Source organism: Argentina anserina, chromosome 4 (genome assembly GCF_933775445.1).
Source record: "Argentina anserina chromosome 4, drPotAnse1.1, whole genome shotgun sequence".
Classification (NCBI taxonomy): Eukaryota; Viridiplantae; Streptophyta; class Magnoliopsida; order Rosales; family Rosaceae; genus Argentina; species Argentina anserina.
The window spans coordinates 20,102,636-20,125,223 of NC_065875.1; the positions used below are offsets into that span (position 1 = coordinate 20,102,636).

The 22,588-nt window shown below is 38.5% G+C and overlaps 4 protein-coding genes across 5 annotated transcripts; 2 read left to right on the forward strand and 2 right to left on the reverse strand.

Annotated features, from left to right (window-relative positions):
- Positions 1–8,215: 8,215 nt before the first annotated feature.
- Positions 8,216–8,489, reverse strand: LOC126789956 (uncharacterized). Its single transcript, XM_050516050.1, has one exon. It carries the CDS (start codon positions 8,487–8,489, stop codon positions 8,280–8,282), a length of 210 nt encoding a protein of 69 aa, XP_050372007.1. The 3' UTR covers positions 8,216–8,279.
- Positions 8,490–11,152: 2,663 nt separating this feature from the next.
- LOC126792016 (calmodulin-binding transcription activator 4) lies at positions 11,153–17,261 on the forward strand. The gene is made up of 12 exons (XM_050518521.1): positions 11,153–11,398; positions 11,796–11,927; positions 12,023–12,138; positions 12,331–12,419; positions 12,648–12,693; positions 13,084–13,800; positions 13,994–14,042; positions 14,181–14,392; positions 14,850–15,523; positions 15,855–16,428; positions 16,575–16,868; positions 16,970–17,261. Exons 1-12 carry the CDS (start codon positions 11,389–11,391, stop codon positions 17,063–17,065), a joined length of 3,009 nt encoding a protein of 1,002 aa, XP_050374478.1. The 5' UTR covers positions 11,153–11,388; the 3' UTR covers positions 17,066–17,261.
- Positions 17,262–17,781: 520 nt separating this feature from the next.
- On the forward strand, positions 17,782–19,211 carry LOC126792017 (uncharacterized). Of its 2 annotated transcripts, none has more exons than XM_050518523.1 (2): positions 17,782–18,484; positions 18,578–19,211. In XM_050518523.1, exons 1-2 carry the CDS (start codon positions 18,438–18,440, stop codon positions 19,092–19,094), a joined length of 564 nt encoding a protein of 187 aa, XP_050374480.1. In that variant the 5' UTR covers positions 17,782–18,437; the 3' UTR covers positions 19,095–19,211. The 2 variants fall into 2 exon arrangements, with proteins under 2 accessions (XP_050374480.1, XP_050374479.1); XM_050518522.1 differs by having other exon boundaries at positions 18,254–18,484; positions 18,597–19,211.
- Positions 19,212–20,230: 1,019 nt separating this feature from the next.
- LOC126792018 (nuclear transport factor 2B) lies at positions 20,231–22,015 on the reverse strand. Its single transcript, XM_050518524.1, has 2 exons — positions 21,646–22,015; positions 20,231–20,559 (listed from the first exon to the last, which is right to left on the reverse strand). Exons 1-2 carry the CDS (start codon positions 21,940–21,942, stop codon positions 20,485–20,487), a joined length of 372 nt encoding a protein of 123 aa, XP_050374481.1. The 5' UTR covers positions 21,943–22,015; the 3' UTR covers positions 20,231–20,484.
- Between the last annotated feature and the right edge of the window lie 573 nt (positions 22,016–22,588).

Here is a 22,588-nt window from a genome sequence, read left to right on the forward strand (position 1 = left end):
ACTCTAATTAGAATTGAAATTGAAATTAACTAAGAAGAATCGAAAATACTTGCTGCCTATATGTTGTTCTATGCGTGTCATACATGTTTCTTGTGTAAAATTCGTGTTTTGGTTATGTGATGAGTGGTAGATCAATTGTATATATGTAATTTAGGATTTATTTTAAGTTGTAGTTTTAGAATCCAAATCAAATCCCCCAATAACATGATAAGTTTTTAGTACCCTTTGATTCCCCGGACTGAACGATCCCTGCTTATTCTATACTAACGATGATATTTTTCAGGGTTTATTATAGACGTTCTAACCAACGATCTATCAGTAATTGAAGAAAAAAAGTTGAAGACAAGAAAAAATATATTGAGAAAGAAATAGAACTCAAATGTATAGAATAAAATATGATTTTTGTTAGAGGAGAAACGAAATAAGAATAATAATATCATAATGAAACATAACGTAACAATTTATTAATTGATAATGGGGTCTATATATAGGCATTACATAACCACAATCTTGTAGGATTCAGAGTCCTAATCTAAATTACAGAGATGTGAATCTATCTCTAACATGAAACCTAATAAGGCTAAGACACACATAAGAGTAGAATAATAATTCTACCAGAACACTCCCCCTTATGTCGCATGCCTAGACTGGATCGTGCACACATCGTTGCCTCGGTAAAAACCTTCTCAAGCAAAATAAAAACTTCTTGGGTGAAAAACAAAAGCTTGATCAAAAGAAAAAAGAGCACAACGCACCGTCTACATTTGATAGCATCATGTGAGGTAGACTCCCCCTGAAGTCTATGAAACAACTCCCCCTGATTAGTATCATAATCATGGAGTACAAAGAACAACGTATACAACGTTCATTACATGTTTCTTAAAAGTAGTCTTGGGCTCATGATTAATCATTAATCTAGCCATACATCCTTAGATCACATGCTATACATAGCCAAACTTAGATCTTAGGAAACAAGATTGCATAACAACTCAAAATAAGAGTTTGCAATGAAAATCAGATTCTCGGGTAGAATGACCTTCACTTATTTAAATGGTCATAACTTCTTCATCATAATAGGTATTCATGAACCGTAAAATGTTCTGGAAAGTAGACACCCATGGATTTCCAGTGACATAAAGTTCACAACCTAATTCGACCGGAGCAGTTCACAGTGCTTTGGTGAAGTTGACTGACTTGCAAATTCCCGGACAGAAGTGTCCTACGATAGCTATGAACCAATGGTTGGTGTCTTTGGAAAGTAGACACATAGACCTTTCCAATGGTACCAAATTCACCACATTTCATTGAGTGAGGGGTTCTGTAGGTCTCGTTGAAATTGACCTAAGAGACTGGACATATTCTGATTTGTCACATTCAATGTGTTTTTCACAAATGAATGGGGAAAATTGACCAATGAATGACTGATTTTTTGGTATGAGACGGAACCGTACGCATCGACTACGCTGCCAGTGTCGACTGCTGCACTAAGGCGTACGTTGATGTTACTGGAGCTGCTGGCAGCATTGGTGTAGATAGGATTTATGTTGGTTCACCAAGTGTAGAATTAAACCCATGTCAAAAGAACAATTCAAGTCTAATGATGATGCATAGGCGCATAGTTAATCACATCATAATGAAAGCAATAGTGTCCCAACAACACTAACATATATGAATCCATAACTCATTGAATCTCTTCATCATCTTTACTTAGACGGAATAAAGAGTCCAAAATTGGCTTTCATATGAACACATATGGGTATAAGTTCTTACAACCGATTTGTACTACGTTCTTTGGAACGTCGCAATCTGATTGCATAAGCTCTCTATGGTCTGGAGGCATTTAAGATTCCTCGGGCACTCTCATATCTGCGGCAAAATCCCTTTACAGATATGCTATGACCACTATCATATGTTGCAAATCCGTTTTCATGGACACTACTACTGATTAAGTAGCGGAAAGCAATTATATCCATAACGAGATAATATAACTCATCGCATTCAATACTAGGATAATAAGACAATATTTGCGCCATAAGTCCTGCAAATATCGCATGACTTCATCTTTTTCATTACAGTTACGAACAATGACTAATATAACAAGTCTAATTCAGCCTGTATTGATTATTTCCACTTCGGTTAAGTTGCTCATCATTAGTACTTTACAACGGAATAAGAGCATAAGCGAATACATCATCAATCATGGGAGATCAATCCATTAAACACACGTGTGCGCTATATATGATCAATTTGAGAGATTTCTATTCTTCTCTAACATCAACAAAAGGAGTTTGTAGCATCCCACGGAAACTTAGTTGATACACATGTTTAGAGAATATCTCTTGATGATGAGCGAATTACTTGTGCCTACACACCTCGCCTATTTTCTGGTTTTTTATTCTAGAGAATAATGGTCTCTTTCTCATCTAGGTAGGAGCCAAGACTGAAGCTATGACCCTTACTAGTCTATCTTTGCTTTTGCCGCCCTTGTTTTGTGGTGCAATACCACGGGCACCGACAACACCACAGCGTACGATTGTGTCATCGCCGACTTCCTTCTCACTGTCAGGCATGGTGCCAAGGTGCTAGGACCAGGTCATATGAAATTCTCCCATATTCTGAGAGTTCCAACCTTACCGGTACATCACAGCATTTATATGTGATCTTGTCACTTTCGCAATATCGGTAAAGTCATTGAGTATCGAATTTTTAACTTTCTGGAGGTCGATAATACGTTGCACTTTTGCTCACTTTGAGTAGTGCGGGATCTGAATGAGACATAGTGCCACACCACGTCAATTCTTGATGTTAAAACCGGAATGAGAGAATTTCATATCTCCCCCTATCGACAGGAAATATGTCTCATCAAAGTGACTGTCTGCTAATATCGCAGGATAGAGATCTACGGTTGTAGATTGGAAATAGCGGACAAGTGTTGGTGATTCATAAATCATAACCAACCAAAATACTTAAGCGTTACAAGTAAACCCATTGAGATTACTACAATAGACGCACATAAACAACTTAACCAAATAGGCATTAGTGAAAAGAATGTTGGGATCGTATCCAGTAACCGTTTGGTACACACTAAACGCTTGGTAAGTTGTGGGTCTGAAAAAAATAAGTGTCGCTACATACAACATCATTACATATCCCCATGCAAAAATCAGCAGGTTAGTACCCATAACCAATTCCGAGCTCTGCTAGATCGTGCAATGAATGAACATGAGGAATAATATGTTCAACGACGATCCTAGTAGATATGCAAAATGAAATCATCTAAAAGTCTATGAGGTGAACGCTCCAACAGTATGCAATTGAATAGATTTGAGAGGATGGGAAGGGTGGTGAGCCCTTAGTATGACAATCATAGATAAAAACTTAGCAAATGCAGCGTTCCTTGTGGAAAGCAAAGCGACGTGTGACCAACGCGTCAATGCTCTTAACCTATACCATAAAAATACTAAAAAATGTCCTCATTCGGTTGGATATGGTCCAGTAATGTCACTTTAAATATTTTGTAAGAATGAAATGTTCTCGGTTAGAGTCTTAGCAAATGAAGGACTTCCTTGAAATCTATCAAGAGAACAAGGTTTGAAAAATGAGCAATGGGCATAAGAGATTGTCATGGACACATTAGAAAACACGGTAGACATCACAAGCTCCTATGAAGGAGGGAATGCCGCCACCGACGACCTGAATTCCATGGAGCCATCGATAGGGGCAGGCTCGGCCTCACTGTGTGGAGCACGGGGTGAGGTGGTCCTCCAATCACTTCGTGAACATGAAAAATAGATGATCATGTGAATTTCAAAGAACTCTAATCATCATATCTCGTTCAAAATGACCAAAACTGATCATGTCAAAACCGATAAGACAGCAAAATCGAACTCATGATTCAAAGAATCTTGAGTTACATAAAGCTATTGCTGCAGGCAAGCAAAGCTATGTCTACAGGCTAATAAAGCTGTTCCCGAAGCTTGAAAAAACCATTGTCAACGAAATCTGACAGATTTATTCCTCTCCATTCTCAACACAAATAACAAGATGAAATTTTATCATTGGTATGTTTGACCTTTAAAACTTAGCAATGCACGAAGATATAAAACACAATCTCCGCACAATATCCGTAAAGCAACTACATGCGCCGTAGGACAGTGTGGGTGGCTACGCAAATAGGAAGACACTCGATTTCACGGCGGGACATTCTCAAAATGAAGAGAGTCAATAACGCGGTGAACTTCTCTATACAATACACCGTAGAATATTGTAAGAGGATGGATTGAAACAAAATACAATCTCATCGAGTGTATCACATGGCAATAGAACTACGTTCTTTAACTTAAGAGTTGGAAAAACATGAAATTGGAGCAGTTGGATACCAAACAATTAGGGTGGTAAAACCATCCAATTGGTGCGGGTGATCACCAATAATAATAAAATCGTTTGAGCTATAAAACAACTTGGAAAAAACCGGAAAACCATATAAAAAGAACTCAAATCCGGGTGAAATTTGGACTGGAAAAACATAGCAGCAAAAAACTGTGGGAAATATGCCGGAAAAAAAGAAGACAAGAAACGACAAAAAAATCGCCGGAAACCGGCAACACCGGTTATTGAAAAAACTAGCTGGAAGGCGGCCAAAACACCGGCAAAACGTTGTAGAAACGCTGGAACAGTAACCGGGAAAAACGACGTCAATTTTTTACGTTCCGGGATCCGTTTTCCAAATTATAAGGTCCAAATTCACAATGTAGTGCTATTAGTGTCCCATGTAACCTAAAAACAGCCAATTTAAAAATTATGTGAGTTGCAAACGTTGACCATTCATGCTAAGTCAAGACAAATAAAATTCTCACCATATCATCTTCTAAACAAGGAATACGATAAATTTTTATTGAATATGCCAATATTTAATACAGCACAAACAAGCTAAAGTCGAGTAAGAAACATGGCAATGTCAACGTCATACTTGAAAAATAGTAAGCAGAAAATATAATCAAAATAGATTGACTAAGCAAAAGTCCATATCAACAAAAAACTTGCATATCGGATCAGGCGGAGCCGTAGTTTGAGGCTCAAAAAAATTGCTTACTTGAGAATGGAAGAATGTTATGTTTCCATCTCCAAAATTCCCTCAATAGAAATAGATACATGTGCTAAAAATTACATGTGTTTCTTGGATGTGGAGTATGCATCAAGGTCAACTCTGGTAAAACAACGTCATAGACGTTTATTGAATCACTTTATGTGTGTCACATAGAATTTGTTATATTTTTTTTGGGATCTTTTGTCAACAAATAGTGTTGTTTTAGAGTAATGGATTTCAACTCAAATAAATGAGTGCGCAAACCATGGGATTATCGTTTATAGACATGAGTTGAAAAAAAACTCAAAACATTCAAATAACAGTCGCGATGACGATGCATCCATAAGAAATGAGGGTTGTATAGGTTTCAAATACTCAAAACTATTCAAGTATGTAACCGAAATTAGAAGGGTTGTGATGTATATGATAAACAAAAAATCGATGCACATCGGCGATTCTCATGACCTTTCGATACAAGAAAGGGCCGTTCACATGAAAGAAGAGAATAACTCCTTTCTTTCTTCTCTTCTTTCTCTTTCCCTCTGATCGCACCCAAAACAGCGGTGCACTCAGGCGACTACACGAAAACGATTTCTTCCCTTTAATTAATAACATGACTCCCTCAAGACCGTCACACGAAAAATGTCGACTAAGAGGGGAATTATATCCCTCTTTGGTCTCATCGATGTTAAAAGCCAGAAAGAAGACATAAAAAGGGTAATAGCGCCCGATAATATATATATATATATATATGTTCAAAAGCAGTAACTTTAAGAAAAACATACTTGTTGGTCTACCAAATAGACCGCATATAATTAAATTGCTCTACAAATCGATCTTCGTGCAAAAAAGTTGCTTGATAAATTCCTTGTCTTGTCGATCTTCGTACTAATGGCATAATAATCGCCTCAGTAACGTCCATCTCTGGCAAGCATGACATCACAATGATATGATGATTAATCATTTTTCCTATTACGAGCACGTAAAAACGTAGTTAGGGACTATACGTGCTAATAAAAACGATGAAGTTGAATAGGAAAAATAAAAAGGACAAATAGAGTTAAAGGGGCTATTGGGCTCGGCAGGCCAGAGGCCCAAATCCAGGGCGGGTCGGTCTGTTGTTGAATCCGGGTCGGATCTAGGTTGGCGTCTCGTGGAAATCAAACGCTAATCGGATTTCGGGGAGGCCAAACTAGGTTCGACATTGGTCAAAGGATGCAGGCGACGCTGGGAAGGGCTGGCTGGTCGATCTTGGCCTTAGGACGTCAGCGTCGAAACTTGACGACGTCGGGTCGAACAAAAACCGGGTCGAGGCCAGTTGGAAGCTACAGCGCTTGGTCGTCGATGGAGGACTTCCGTCGATGTTTTCTAGGTTGTTAGTTCGAGTCGCATCGTGGCTGGGTCGGTAAGCTCGGTGCGGCATCATGTAATGAAGACGGAGCTGCGGCCGTGAAGGCTAGCAGGTCGATCGGAGAAGGAGCTTGGGTGCCCAGAGAAAATTCCTGGGTGCCCATAGTAATTGCGATTTTGGATTTCTTGATGAGTTTTTTTCTTTTCCGGAAACTATTTGTCGGCATCTTGTCTGATTTTCTGGCGATACAAGGAAAATAGGTCGCCGGGTGACAAGATCTCAGGGTTAGGGTTAATTTTTTTTAGTGGTGGCCTCGTCGCTAAGACACTTTAGAACAAAATGCTGATAACGTGTTGGAGGAGGAACGAAACGAGAATAATAACAACGTAGTGGAACAGAACGTAACAGTTTATTGATTGATAATAAGGCCTATATATAGACATTACATAACCACAATCCTGTAGAATTCAGAGTCTTAATATATTACAGAGATGTAAATATATCTCTAACATGAAACATTATAAGACTAAGACACACACAAGGGTATACTAGTAATTCTCCAAGAATAGTTTTTAGATATTTTTTAAAAATAATAATTATTAGATTTGGAAAGGATTGGATGGTTTTTCTACTTAACAATAATATTATATAAATTTAGAAATGATATGATATATCTATGTGACTAACCTTGATACATAAAATTAAGGTCTTTGAGACCTAAATTTTTAAGACCAACAATAATCATTTTCCTTTAATGAATCACTGTTTGTTATAAGTTCCTTTTCTGCTCTTCATTTTCAATTAAGGGTGTTCAAATGACGAACAACTTCACCACGTCTCCTCATGGTGATGAAATGATTGTCACTTTAGCTCGTTTAGGATAAGATGTATATGCATATGCAATATGGAATAAATTTCCTGATTAGTTAAGCTTTTTAAGATGAGCCAGACTTAATTATGAATATAAACTCACCAACTCAAACGGCAAGAGAGGCTAAGGGCGTGCATTTTGTTATACAACATACATAGCCAGGTAGACTTCTCCGCAAGTTTTAACTTGAGCAAGAAGAGTCACAAATCTCCAATGTAAATAGAGCTTCAGTTTGGCGTGTGATCTTGAAGATCTGTTAGCTTAGTCCGGAAAAAGCATTTCCTCGATGAAATAGAGAGAAGCTTTCTTATAAATTAGCAGCAATTTCTTTGATACGTAATGTGGAAACTCTACTGAATCCGCTAATTTGGTTGATTCTCCAATCCTATTCTTGTATGTGCCTTGAGCATGACTGATTTGACGTGTGTGCTTAGAGATTTGATGGCAGAACTGATTGGATGGTTACAGTCTTTGAAAGCTCAACAGATAATTAATTTACTCCAGAACTGGTTGCAGGCAGCAGGTTCTAGTTCTATTAATTAATCTAATTAGCTGCTAGTCCTCTAGTCAATTTTTGCCATATACAATCATGTACACCTTGATAATTGAGGCGACTTCTACGACTTATATGGACCGCGTCCACATTTTATGTAAAGAAAGCTGGCTAAGCCAATCAGCACTGAAATAGGCACATCCGAACCACAACCATATATTCAATCACGTACTTAATAGTTTATTGCATCTATTAACCAAATTAACACCGACTTCATTCAGCAAAGGACACAATAAATTGATGATCAAAACAAGCTCGAGCATTATTCAAATAGATCGAATACAATCACCCCAGTGGTATCAACACCGAACAAACAGAACAGGAAAATGTAAATTTCGTACGTAAGAGCTGAGTTAAGACTACTACATTTTGTTCTCCCATCTTGAATTGTTTGGTTAAGTAACTGGCTAGCTAGTACTTAACCAAGGTAAAAGTGGACCTTGATGGCCAGCACGAAGACGCAAATGAGAGCAAAGTAAAGGAGGGAGTGAACCATTATGGCCGCGCCGCTCGTGTGAAAGCTCCCAAACTCCACGCATCCATGCCGCCCAGGAACCTGGAACAGCAGACCCGGCGACAACAGCACGAACAGCACCACCGCAATAAACACCGGTCCCCAGTCAGACATGGTGACAATCGATCCGTCAAACTCACTTGTTTGCCTCGCAAGAAACCAAAACAACACTGCACGTCTGCACTGGGTCAGTTGTTTTAGTAGTGATGAAATGTTGCTACAATGAAGAACGGAAATGAATGGGAGTATAAATAGTGGAGAAAACTTGAATAGGAAGAAAGGACGAGAGGATAAAGAGAGGAGGAAAGAGCAAGAGAGAGTGTGTGGGTGTGGGTGGGAGGAGGGTTAGGGAAACAAGTTACTTGGATTCATTCCTGCCGTCCCACTGCGTTCTGGAAATGCCATGTGACAGAGGACAATAAGGTTGATCGATCATATATCAACTGTTAAGTTCCATGGCTGCACTTGCTTTCTTCTGTTTCTTTCTCATTAATGCTGCTGGTGACCCGTCACAACATATATATACGTTCACGAAATTTACTTGATATAACACACAAGTTTTACTGTTTTTGTGGAAATGACGTTGTTGAGAAAATTTTGAGATGGATCGATGTAAAGATTGGGGTGGACCGGTTGATTTTACAAAGGGGGCTTTGTTTTCAAAAGATCACGTATATATGATAAAGCAGATGAAATCAATAAATTAGTTTGTAATAATAGCTTGTTCTTTTGATGAATCACATTAATTTTGTAAAATAGAAGAAATTTATTACAGCTTGCTAGCTCCTTATATCTCATCCAATTCTCTTATAATCATGAAAGATCAAAGTAAATAGCGTCGAGAGCTATTTTTTTTTTCGATTTTGTAAATGCCGGATGCCTTAAGGCCTCCTCTATTTAGAATATTTCCAACAGTTTTGACATTTTAGAGAAAAAGAGAAATTTTGGAGAATATTGGGTTTTTTCCACTCCAACATATTATGTATATCATTCTCTAAAATAAAAAAAAAGATGAGAGAGAATGAGAAATTCTCAAAATTTGCAGCAATCTGTAAAATTTTGCATAAGCAATAGCATTAAATGTTATACTTTCTCCAATAACTCAAGTTTTAATATCAACCAATCAAAACAATAAAAAATTTGAATCATTTATTTCAAACTAGCAAATTAAATATATAAAATAATTTATGGTTGTATAAATAGGATTATATAATATATTATTCACTTGTAATAAATGCCAAAATATGTAAAATGTAAAAACTGTTAGAGTTTGAACATACATTTTTTGGAGATTTTAACATTTGTTTCTTTATTTAAAATTTTTTTTGTTAAAACTGTTGGAGATGTTCTTAATAATTTACTTTTTCTTCAACATAAAAAGAATGTCTAGATCTTGAGAATGGTTTAACTCGCACACTCCAAATTCAGTTGAAAATTGTAGTTTCTTAGGAGGTTCGTATGATACTATACTATTGGCAATCTACGTACTCATAGTCTAAAGGTCATTAAGCAAGTGGTTAGTTGTTTTCTTACAGAGATAAACAATGACTGCAGGTTGATGAATTAATCCATGTAGGAATAAACGATGAGTCGATGATCGCACCAAGAAATTTCTCATAAGCCAATAGTGATCACATGTACTTAATTAAATTAGTAGTTTCAAGAAGACCAAGACTCCATAGCTAGCTAAAAAACAAATAGATAGTCTGGCATTGATGAATATTCAATCTGAAACTATTAAAGATTCTAATATACTCCGATACCCTGATGACAAAAAGTCATGACATTTCATTCATTTGATCACATTTGTCACCAATCACGCACGTAGTCGTTAAGCTCAGAGTTGCAGTTATATTTAGGTTCCACCTTAGTTTTTCATTTCAAATTCTTCGACAAATTGCAATTAATCTAGGATTTTCAAACTTTAGTATATAGTCAATGATACAACAGTAACTTGACCTCAAAGCTCAACTGCTCGATCACGAACAACAACAAAGTCTACATTCTAGCGTGTACAAAACAAATGTTACTTCTTACTGTTCAAATGAATTGCATTGTAAATCGTAAACATGGTATCTAGCTAGCGCCCCTAATTCCTTATACAGGTTACATGTTATAACCTATTAATGTTATATACATATAGTGCATATAGGTGATATAGTGCAAAGTCACTGTCTACTTTCTTAACCAACAATAACGTTCGTGGACAAAATCATCCAAAACCACTTCACCTATTTAAAAACGCGACGTTGCCTCACAACTTGATCCCAATCCTTGTCTTGGCCACGATATAATGGGAACGCATCGACAACATTTTGACGATGAGTGCCCATTTTTGAATGTATCTCCATCGTTTGCTCTATCCCTTTCTTCTACGTTTGAAATGACATGATTCTATCAAAACTCCGCGAGTACGTTGTTGGTGAAATCGTCCGATCAAATTAGTAGTGATTCAAACCACTTACAACAAATTATCACTCTCAATAGTCGAATATTAGTACTTCTGGTACTTCGCAATATTGATTTCAAGTAGATAAACATGTAATTAGTGGAGTTTGTCGATGATACAATTGACAATTGTTCATCCCAAAAAAAAAATCTTTGGATGGAATATCGACTCCACCTTTTGCACGTTTTGTATTCGCTGTTTTGAATCAAGTATTAATGACTTCCACCAATAATATCACGCCACGTCAGATGAAAGAGAAGATAGTTCGGCTCTCCTCTTCTATTTAGTCATAATAACAACCTTGGCTCATAGTCCCCCTGGTCGTCTTGCCCGGTCGCTGCTGTCTCTGTCGGTTCTCTCAAGCCCCTCGATCAGTTCAGTTGTACGATAAATGAGGCTTCCGCCGTGATCTGGTTCTCCGTCTCGGCTTTACCGGGTTCCGTTCAGCACTCAAGTTCAAGTCTTGTGTTTTTGTTTCGGTGAATTGTCTCCGGTTGCAGATGAGCACAAGTCAAACGCTTTCTCCTCGGTTCGTGCTGTTGTGAATTTACCGAATTGGCCACGATGCAATCAGGTATTCCACTGAGCTTGTTTGGATTACAATTCCAAGAATGATGAAGTTACTTAGAGATCAGTCGATTTTGAGCTTCAAAAATGCAGTCTTTAAGTACAATTAGATTTGGATGTTTATGGTGTTAGCCTTGTAGGATATGTTAATTAGAGCTTAATTTAGGCATACTATTTAGTATAGAATCATTAATTTGCGAATTCTGTTGGTTATGTTCTACAAGAAGGTAATTATAATCTGGTTGTCAGTGTTATGAAAGGGAACAATTTTAGTCTATTTTTTGTTGCAAGGTATTTCATTATAATGTTGACTTGGGTTTTCCAAGTCTAATTTTTCTGTGTTTGTGTGAACAAGTAAAAAGCAGGTGAGAAAGTGTTTGACATGTGTTGTTTTGTGTTTGAAGGCTCAGAATATAACATTAACGAGCTCTTTCAAGAAGCTCAAAACCGGTGGCTGAAGCCGGTCGAAGTGCTGTTCATTTTGCAGAATCATGAGAAGTTTAAGGTCACCCCTGAGCCTCCTCAACAACCTGTTAGTAAGTATCAATCGGTGTTTTTAGCGTTTTGATTGAATTGGGACCACGGATTATCCATTGAAGTTGAACTTACTAGTCAGTGGGCTTTGCAACAGGTGGATCTTTGTTTCTTTTTAACAAGAGGATCCTTCGGTTTTTCCGTAGAGACGGGCACAATTGGCGTAAAAAGAGGGATGGGAGAACTGTTGGTGAAGCACATGAACGGCTTAAGGTTCGTTACAGTGGTCTAGTAGTCGCACTTAATGTTTTTCTTTTGTAAAGATCAGCCCTTCATCACATATTGTCAGCTAATCATGAAATGAGGGATACTCTAGAACTATTTGATTTATTTCGCTTTGGTTCTTACTGAGGTCAGTAGTCCAATGTTTCAGCTTGAGTAATGATGTTTCATATGCATGTTTAGGTTGGAAATGTTGAGACATTAAATTGTTATTACGCACATGGGGAGGACAATCCGAATTTTCAGAGGCGCAGCTATTGGATGTTGGATCCGTGAGTATGCTTGTTTATAATTTAGATTACATTTCCTTATTGTAGTATTCTGCTAAAAGGTCTGCTTTGAACATAATCTTTTAAAATTCCGTACAAACTTATGCAGTTTATATCCAAATTTGTTGGTAACAAACCAAAAATATATTTTTCTATAAGAGTGCACATATTCTCAATTTATGTCATCACGGGCGACATATATTGAATAGAGTTTTCCATATTTTATTGCAGGGCATATGATCACATTGTTCTTGTTCATTATAGGGAAATCAGTGAGGTGAGTCTTTAGAACCTTCCTATAAGCATATTTCACTCATACCTTGTATGTAAATCTTTTAAACGAAAGCTCTGCACCTCTTTAATGTGGCATTTCCATTATTTTCCTTCCAAGTTCATGTAATAGAAATATGATTTATGTCCATTTTGCTTGAACATTTTTATCTATCAACTTCCATTAGCATGAGAACATTTTTCAGAACTGCAGCATTCTCTAACAGTGATAACTTATCAGCTGATCTAATGAAAACGGATAGTTTTCTAGATAAAAGTTTACACTGTACAATATGTTTGCAGCCTCTTTTCTATATGTTCCAGCGATTTGAATAGAACCTAGTGGTCTTGCCTCAGCTTTCTTTGTAACATTAGTGCTTGCAATAATGTATTTCAGGTAAAGCCCAGTCCTGGATCTTATATGCAATCACCAGTATCTTCTTCTTCCTTCAGCCAGAGTCCGGTCTCGAATTCAACCCAACATCCAGGATCTGCTTCCATGATTAGCGAGCTGTATGAACCTTATACCAGTCCAGGTTCTGTAGAAGTTAGTTCAGATCTAATCATCAAGACAGATGGAAGAGAGAGCGTAGATGCCGTATATAGAACAGGAGACTCAGATGGTTCATCCAAAGCTGATGTTAATCAAGCTTTGCGACGTCTAGAAGAGCAGTTAAGTTTGAATGATGATAGCTTCAAAGAATTTGTGGCTGATAATCCAAATGGTTCAGATATCCCGGAGCACCCTGGCGATCAATTCACTGACTTCCATGGACAAGAACATATCATTCATGATCAGTTCTATAGTGGGCATTCTCTGATGCGAGGGAGTGCTGAAAATAGTTCAGATATCTTGGATTACCACAGTAATACCGTCAATCAGGATCCGTTTACCTCCTTCCGACCAGAACACATTGTAAATGATCAGTTTTACAGCGCACATGCTCAGATGCAAAGTAATGTAGAGCTTAGTGGTAATCATCGTCAATTCAATGATCAAGTATTTTTAGATGGTAACAAAGAATCGGCATCTTGGAAAGAGGTTCTGAATTCATCTAAGACTTCATCAGTTGTGGAACCCCAGGAGACAGGCTTGTATACATTGGACAGAAATGTGAGTCTCTTATAAAAATTATAGTGATCTATGTTTACATTGTTGGCCTCTTTCAGTCTTTTATTACTCAGATATGGGAGGGGGTCTATCAGTTTTTGCCTCAAGTTTTTAATGTTTTATTTATGCCTTGGTTCCATGTAATCCTTTTCAATGAATGTAACCGTTGATGAAAATTTATTACCAACTGCAACAGGAAAAGCTATCGTCGTCATTGAGTGGTGCAAATGGGGTGTTCGAATATCGTGAGTGCCTAAACTCTTTTAGGAATAATGTGAAACACTGCATGATTTGCTTTCCTCATTTATAAAAATAATATAAAAGTGGTTGAGCACTGCACTTAATAATCACTATTCAGCTTCTAACAATACGTGTGTTACCAGCTTCTTTGTCACGGCCTGAAGAAGTTGAAGGTTTCAAAATTTCTCCATACTCGTCTGCAATAGAAACACATTCGGACTACTTTACATCATTTTTTGAGCAAGGACATATGGGAACTCTTGATTCAGATATCAGTTTGACTGTTGCACAAAAGCAAAAATTTACAATCCGGGACATTTCTCCAGAGTGGGGTGATGCCAATGAAGCTACAAAGGTATGTATCTTGCTCAGGAATCTCTCCTTGCTTGTTAATAAGTGTGCTACTTTTCTGAACATCTTATAGTCATCTGCATGTTTATGCTGCTTGGTGGAGTTCTTATGGGTCTTTATTTCTATGCATCATCTTTGGCGAAATGGATGATAAATTGATAATAAAGATGGTGAAGGAAATTATATATGTTTAGATTATTCTCTGTTGTCTTACTATCAGATATCTGATCATAGATGCTCTAATACTGCCAACTATCTTTTGGTCTAGTGGTAAGGCATTTGAGCATTTCTCTTTAACAATGAAAACAAGTGTTGGAGCATAGAGCCAAGTCTTGATAACCTGATATCTAAATATTCAAAGAAAAGAAAAGAAAATTGTATGTGTATGTGCGCATGCTCAAAACTCATGTTCTAGTGTGTGGTAGTCTTAAGACACAACTCAAAGCCCATGTTGTATGCAGGTCATTGTTATTGGATCTTTTCTGTGTGATCCATCAGAATCTGCATGGTCTTGTATGTTTGGCAACATTGAAGTTCCTGCTCAGATCATTCAAGAAGGTGTAATCTGTTGTGAAGCTCCACCTCACCTTCCGGGGAAGGTGACACTCTGCATTACTTCAGGCAATCGGGAGTCCTGCAGTGAAGTTAGGGAATTTGAGTTTCGCGTCAAGAGCAGCAACTTTACTCCAAATAATTCCCCTCCAAAAGAATCTAGTAGGAGTGCAGAAGAACTTTTATTACTTGTCAGATTTGCTCAAATTCTCTTGTCTGACTCATCAGTGCAAAACAGAGACACGGTTGAGTCTGATTTTGTGAGAAAATCAAAAGCGGATGATGATACTTGGGGTAGTGTAATTGAGGCTCTTTTAGTGGGCAGTGGAAGTTCATCAAGTACCATATATTGGCTTCTGGAAGAGTTTCTAAAAGACAAGTTGCAGCAATGGCTTTCTTCCAGATCCCAGGGACTTGACCAGACAGATTGTTCCTTATCCAGGAAGGAGCAAGGCATGATTCACATGATTGCTGGGTTGGGCTTTGAGTGGGCATTAAACCCAATACTTAATCTTGGAGTCAATATAAATTTCCGGGATATAAATGGGTGGACTACTCTACATTGGGCTGCGCGTTTTGGAAGGTAAGAGTTGATCTATTGTTTATTTCTTTTACTTGGGTGATACTTGTTTTTTTTTCTCGTTTGATTGTTCCTTATTCTAGAATGAGCAGAGTAAGATAAATGGATTAATGCGTATTTGACGGTCACAACATGCTGATATCACAACTTATGGAAAAGGAACTAAGAATCACAGAAAATAGCAATGATTGATCATGGTTGTCAGTCTTATTGTGAGATCAGATTTAGTTTTACCTTTGTGACTAAGGTTGATTTACTTGGCAAAGTATATGTTTGATCTCATATGGGATAGTCCCTTGCTATACACCACTGAATCTTGGTCCTTTTTTAATAGGGAAGAGATGGTTGCTGTACTTGTTGCTTCTGGTGCATCAGCTGGAGCGGTGACAGACCCCAGTTCCCAAGATCCTATAGGCAAAACTCCGGCATCTATTGCAGCCATCCATGGGCATAAGGGACTTGCAGGTTATCTTTCAGAGTTTTCGCTCACTAGTCATCTGTCATCCCTTACACTGGAAGAAAGTGAGATTTCCAGAGGCTGTGCTGAGCTTGAAGCAGAATTAACGATAAATAGCGTCTCAAAGAGTAATCTGGAGAATAATGAAGACCAGGCCCCCCTTAAGAACACCTTAGCGGCAGTCAGAAATGCAGCACAGGCTGCTGCACGCATACAATCTGCTTTTCGGGCTCATTCTTTCAGAAGGCGACAACAGAATGAAGCCGATGTCACTATAGACGAATATGGTATCAGTTCAGAGGATATACAAGGCCTTTCAGCTATGTCAAAGCTAAACTTTCGTAATCCACGTGATTACAATTCAGCTGCATTGTCTATTCAGAAGAAATACCGAGGCTGGAAAGGCCGCAAGGATTTCCTGGCACTCCGCCAGAAAGTTGTCAAGATACAGGTACCTCATATTGTAACTCTGAAGTCGAGTTTTACTTGTTTAATCATCATTATATCTATGAAGCTTAATCAATTTTTGAACCCTAAATTAAAGATAGTGGAAATGATCTAATCATTACATTGAATTTTCAATATCTATCTTGGCAGGCACATGTGAGAGGTTATCAAGTTAGGAAGCACTACAAGGTAATCTGTTGGGCCGTTGGGATTCTGGACAAAGTGGTACTTAGATGGCGGAGAAAAGGAGTTGGTCTGCGCGGTTTTCGCCACGAGGCAGAGCCCACTGAGGAAAGTGAAGATGAAGACATCCTCAAGGTGTTCCGCAAACAGAAAGTCGATGGAGCCATTGATGAGGCAGTCTCGCGGGTGTTGTCCATGGTTGAGTCCCCAGAGGCCCGTGAGCAATATCAGCGCATGCTGGAGAGGTACCATCAAGCTAAGGTGAGCAAAGTCAACAAAAATGTTTGATGAAAGTAGTGAGTTATCAACTTGCATGAAACTAATCTGAACTCTGAAGTACGGACTTATTTCAATTGTTGCAGGCTGAATTGGGCAGCACAAGTGGTGAGGCAGGAGCAGCAAATTCCCTTGAGGATTTTGTTAATATGGAAGACCTTGATATGTATCAGTTCCCTTAGATGCAAAAATCTCATCATTATAAGATTCTAACTCGTGTTTTCTTTGTCTTAGGTTACCTTTCTAATCACTTGGTAGATAATGGTATCTGGGTTCAGTTTTGTACATATAAAACCAGTTCATGTAAATGACTGATGATTGATATGCAGCTTCTGTATAGGCTTTCCTATTTCTTCTATGAATGAAACTAAAGCTTTTTATGTAATTGATGTAATAGTGAGTAATTCTATCAGGATGAAAAAATGACTGTTAAGTCAAAGTATGGATGGTAGTGTGTATTATCGATTGTGATATATAGGCACCACTTCGGAAACAACATCCTCCTCGAAATCAAGCAGGTAAACTATTCCTAGCCGCACTTGGAGAGGACTGAAGAGTCCACAACACTTCCACTGCCTGCAAGGAAAAGAACAGAAGTGTAAATTCTGGGAGCAATCTGACTGAATATATATCTCAGCAAGAGAATCACAGAAGGATCAGAAGTTGCATTCTTACTCTTTCAGGGAACTTAACTTACTGATGAGTTCCCAGAGATGTAGTGACCATTGCGCCGGATCAAAGCTACTATTGTCTCTGCAACCACAAGTTTTGCCTAAATTGCATCACAATGTATGTGTTGCAAAGCTTAATATACTAATGGAAAGTGAAAAGTAAACGGCAGTAGCTTGCACTTCCAACAAAGTTATCTAAACAAAAATGACATCAAAGAATAACTACACTTCATTAAGTTTGCACTTGCATTTTATATGGATAGTAAATTGTTTACTTCTATTGTAGCGGGTTCATATGTGAGGCAATTTGTTAACAATTAAGATACCGATTATTGTACTTGTAGTCTGCTCAACATATCTTGTAGAACTCGACACATGATGTAACGTGGTGATGGTTTAGCAATACAACTTTTATTGATCTCAAAAGAAAGATTTTGAGGGTACCCTGATGAAGCCGAAAGTTACAGTGAATATTCAATTAGATTTGTTAAAGGCTCGGGTTGGACCCGACCCGGTAACCCAATACTTCCTGGCATGCAAACCCGGCGCCGGCCATATATAGAATAATTGGAAATGGCCAACCTCATCACGCCACGACCGGGGCAAGTGCCACGTGTGCAGCCACTTCTCTCTTGTTATAGAATCTGGAATTGCAAGTTGCAAAAGGCTCTAGATTTGACTTCCTTCTTCTTCTTCTTCTTCTTCAGAGAGCCAAATATTTCTCTCTCTCTCTCTCTCTCTCTCTCTCAGATATCGAAACCTCCAAATCCCATAAAGATGGAATCCAAAGATCAGAATGTGGAGCTGATTGACGAGGCGATCAAGAGGCTTTTGGAGGAGAGGAGAAACAGAGGAGTCTCCGGCGAGAGCTTTTTCCAAGGAGATGATGATAAAGACGACCACCTCCTCCTCTCGCGATTGCTCTCTCAGGTTCGGCTCCTCATCTCACCCTTCCTTTGTTTCCTTATATGAAGTATATCGTTTACCTATGTAAGCCTTAGAAATGGTAAAACAATTTGACAGTGTAGCATCCTATTCCCAGTTAGAATCAGTGAAGGGAAATGTCGAGGGGATTCAGATAGCCGAAGCCTTAACCGAGCCGATCGAGAAAGAGGTGACAGAAATCTCGGAAGGTGGTGAAAAGGAGGCGAAAAGTAAGAATGAGGGTGGTGGTGGTGGTGGTGAATCAGACAAAGAAGAGATGGTGAAAGAATTGAAAAGTCTGAAGAGACAGAACACCATCACGCACTGGCTTTTATCTGTGATGATAGTGCTGACTGTAGCTTGGCAAGCCTCGGAGGTGGCCATGCTCTTGAAAGTGAAGCATGGATTGAGCCACCCCTTGAGCTACGTCGGGAGCGTGTTTTCGAGCTTGTTCTCGGGGGGTTCGGATCAAGCTGCAGAGAACGAGAAGCAAAAAAATGATACATTCACTTCTCTCAAGATGCCTGAGCTCCCCTCTGTGGAGCTACCTGATATTGGTTTACATGGGAAAAAACATAAAGAGATCGAGTTTGATTCTTTTTGTTTTTTTGAGTGATTTGCTGTAGGAATAGGAGTGAAGCTAGCTAGCATTTCATTTATGCTTTGTCAGTTGATGTTTGCAAAAACCTGTTTTTTGTTTTTCATTGGATTCATGAAGAAATTGCTTTCTGTAGAGGTTATTCGTTGCTCGTTAGTTTTACGCCCACTTATTGATCCAGTTTATGATGGCAATCCAGACAAGGAAACACAAAAACACATTTCAGGTGCAAGTTGTGAACGCAAAGATGTTTGAATTTTAGAGACAGGATAGACGCAAACAGATAATCACCACCTACAGAGGATGAGAGAGTCGATTCCAACCCATGAAACTGAAGCTTTGTCCTCGAGCATAGTTCGATTGGAATCATCACATAAAAGTTTCCCTATGCAGCAGGTACCAGATAGAAATCTGCCAAATCATAAAACGTAAATAAACAAAACAGAACAGCTATAACGATGAATGTGTATTAGTGACCAGAAATAAAAGCGTAGGAACTTGGCTGAATTCTAAAGTGCTGTTCACCATTGAAGTGGAGGGCCGCCGACCTCAAGTACTTGACGCCGTGCAAAAGCCGAGAGACCGCCGGAAATCAATGTGTTGATGTGGTGAACTGGTGACGCTGCTGCTGGAAAGGGAGGCCGGTGAGCCTGGCCGCAATATTCTATGACCCTTGGATCTCCGCCTTTAGAAGGTCAACAGAGTAGTCCAGGCTCCGACTCGGTCCATGGTTCGTGTTTAACACCTAATACTATATCCACGAATGCTATCGCCAAATCATGTCGAGTTTTAAACCAGTTGATCCAGCACTCTGTATCGGATTGAATTGTTCATTGTCTCCAAAGTTTGGATCAACATACTCAACCACTAGTTTGCAGTGATCCTATAATCTCCAGCACCTAGTGCTTCATACAGCTGCCTTCCGGCCCGTGGCTCTCAAATTTAAACCTCGCAATTAGATATGTGATAATTAACTTGCATTGTTATTTTGGGGAAAATGCATGTTGAACAATTAACTACACAACTGTGCCTAACCAACGTCAGTGTCTAGAAACTCTGTAGAATAGAAGGGTTGGGATGAAAGAGGTCAACTAGGAAAGAATTTGTTTCAGCAAAATGCAACTTCATACCAATCATATAAGGACCAAGGAAGCTTCTATATCGCAAACCCTCATTAATGTTTTCATTTAGATAATCACCCAGCAAAGGTAAAATATCATCAAGTCAACCAATAACAACCAAGTACCATACCATACCATCAAATCTTCGGACCTCAGAAACAAAACATTAAAATTGACATGAAAGTTCAGACTTTCCAATTGATTCAATATGTCTAGAACTAAACATAAGAGAGATCACACATAATCCCACCAGATGAATGTGGGTGATCAACCTTTGCCTTCATGCTTCAAGCGTAGTTCAATCGGAAAATATCATTGAAGACGTAAAAGCTTCCTTGTGGAGTAGGCATCAGATGGAACATCTGCCAGAAGAAAAGGCACACTCAGAATGCTGATTTGTAACGAACCACAGAACAAAACAAAACAAAACAAAACAAAAGGAAAGAAAAATAATTGCAATCTGATAAAAAAAAATGTTGTTCACAAACGAACTTGTTTCAACCAGAACAAGAGTGGTCAACATCAATGAGTAGGATATCACACAAATTTTTTAAAAAGCATTTCTATCATTCCAAATGTACACCCTTATAAAGTTTTTACCCATTGTAAGGTCTTTCAGAAATACAAAGCCAACAGTAAGACAACAGCAACTAACGCTACTATGACAAAATGAATAAATTTAAGCAAAAGGAAATACGAAATCCTTAAACGTACCAAGCATTCAAAACAAGAAAAAAGAAAAACTGAACAGAATTCTAAGTTTTGAAACCATATTAGACAGAAATAAAATTGAAACAAATACTTCAACCAAAACGATCGAGCTTTCTAGTTTAGTTTTCAACTTATAAAATTCTGAGCCCACAATACAGGACTACTGTTTTGTAAAAAGCAGATTCAGTAGCAAGTGTCTTAGCCAGGATAGGGATGTCAGAACTAGATTCAATAGCAAGTGTCTTAGCCAGAACAGGGAGAACAAACCACTTCCACCCAGGAAATTTGTGTATCTACCTCAAGAACATCAACTTGTTCTTCCTATTTGCAACAGAAAAAAATAAATGTAGAACATGATGTGTTTTCATCTCTTGGCCACCCCGCATGATTTGAATTGATGACTACCAACCTCTGGACCACAATGGAACACTCAAAATCTAGCATAGACTGCAATCGCACTAATCGAATCTTAGCGGTAACATACACTAGCCAGTAGCCACAACCAGCACACCACCTCATACTGATTTATAAATTACAACGATTCTCTACTAAAATCCTAGAGCATATAACCCGGAAATCCTCACAAATCTCAACCTATGCCCTAAACATCACGATTCTAATCCTAGCAATCAAATCGAATCGCAGACATCAATTTAAGCAACAGATAAACAAATCAGGCGAAAACGAAATCGAAAACTGGTAACGAAATCGCGACTGAGGAGTAGGAAGAGATGGACCTGGCTGAACTTGAGGGCGTGCTGTTCACCGGCGAGCTGGAGGTTGCCGCTGACGAAGACGAGCATGCCGCCGGCGGGGCCAGAGGGCTGGCAATCGACGGTGGTGATGCTGTGCTGGCACTGCTGGAAGGGGAGGCTGGTGAGCTTAGCGACGATGTTCTGAGAGCCTTGGATCTTCTGGCCTTCGAAGGTCAACATGGAGCCTTCCTGGTAGAGATTGGCTAGGGCGGCGCGGTTCGAATCGAACTGCGAGTAGTAGTGCTCCACGAATGCCTTGGCCACCGCGTCTGGATCCATCTCCGATGATCGCCGCCGCTGCCTTGCTTGCAATTTTCAGAACTTCTCTCTCTTAAAACAAACACTCTAAAAAGGCAAGAGAGACGAAGCGAGATGAGCAAGGGTTTTTATTCTCTTTTATATTTCTTTTAATTTATTTTCTGAATTATTATTATTATCATTTCTTTTTGGTCGATTTTTTTTACTTCTAGGTTATCCAATCTTTAATTAATTAGAACCTACTGGAATTGGGTCAAGCCTCGGGCTCCTACACAATTATTCTCTGTAAAATTAAGTCACCGTCGACTAGAAAGAAAAAAATAAAATTGACTAGAAAAAAATAAAAAAAAACCAAAGCAGACTAGTTGTTATTTAAATAGAGACATTAGGATTTCTCAAAATCCAAACTCAACTCTCTCTATCTCTCTAAACTATTATTTTTTATTTTTCATCCTTGCGTGGGTACAACGCTGGGTTTTCTTTTTATTTTAAATAGCATCAAGAAATTTCTTGGGTAGGAAAGAAATTGCATGTTAAATTGTTGGAAATACACTACCTAAAGTATTTAAAGGAGTTAAGATATTCGTTTCTTGGTCGGAAATACCAACCAAATCGAAAACATTCAAGCGTGAGTTTCCGTTATTCTCTAAATATAGTGAATTCATCG

Excerpts from the sequence above, each read along its gene's own strand:
- LOC126789956 (XM_050516050.1), bottom strand. The coding sequence starts at position 8,489 with ATGTCTGACTGGGGACCGGTGTTTATTGCGGTGGTGCTGTTCGTGCTG.
- LOC126792016 (XM_050518521.1), top strand. Across the intron at positions 11,928-12,022 it reads GCCTCCTCAACAACCTGTTA|GTGGATCTTTGTTTCTTTTT; the intron begins GTAAGTATCAAT and ends GCTTTGCAACAG. Across the intron at positions 16,429-16,574 it reads AGAAAGTTGTCAAGATACAG|GCACATGTGAGAGGTTATCA; the intron begins GTACCTCATATT and ends CTATCTTGGCAG.
- LOC126792018 (XM_050518524.1), bottom strand. The coding sequence starts at position 21,942 with ATGGATCCAGACGCGGTGGCCAAGGCATTCGTGGAGCACTACTACTCG. Across the intron at positions 20,560-21,645 it reads ACGCCCTCAAGTTCAGCCAG|ATGTTCCATCTGATGCCTAC; the intron begins GTCCATCTCTTC and ends TTCTTCTGGCAG.
- LOC126792017 (XM_050518522.1), top strand. The coding sequence starts at position 18,332 with ATGGAATCCAAAGATCAGAATGTGGAGCTGATTGACGAGGCGATCAAG. Across the intron at positions 18,485-18,596 it reads TCTCGCGATTGCTCTCTCAG|TTAGAATCAGTGAAGGGAAA; the intron begins GTTCGGCTCCTC and ends TCCTATTCCCAG.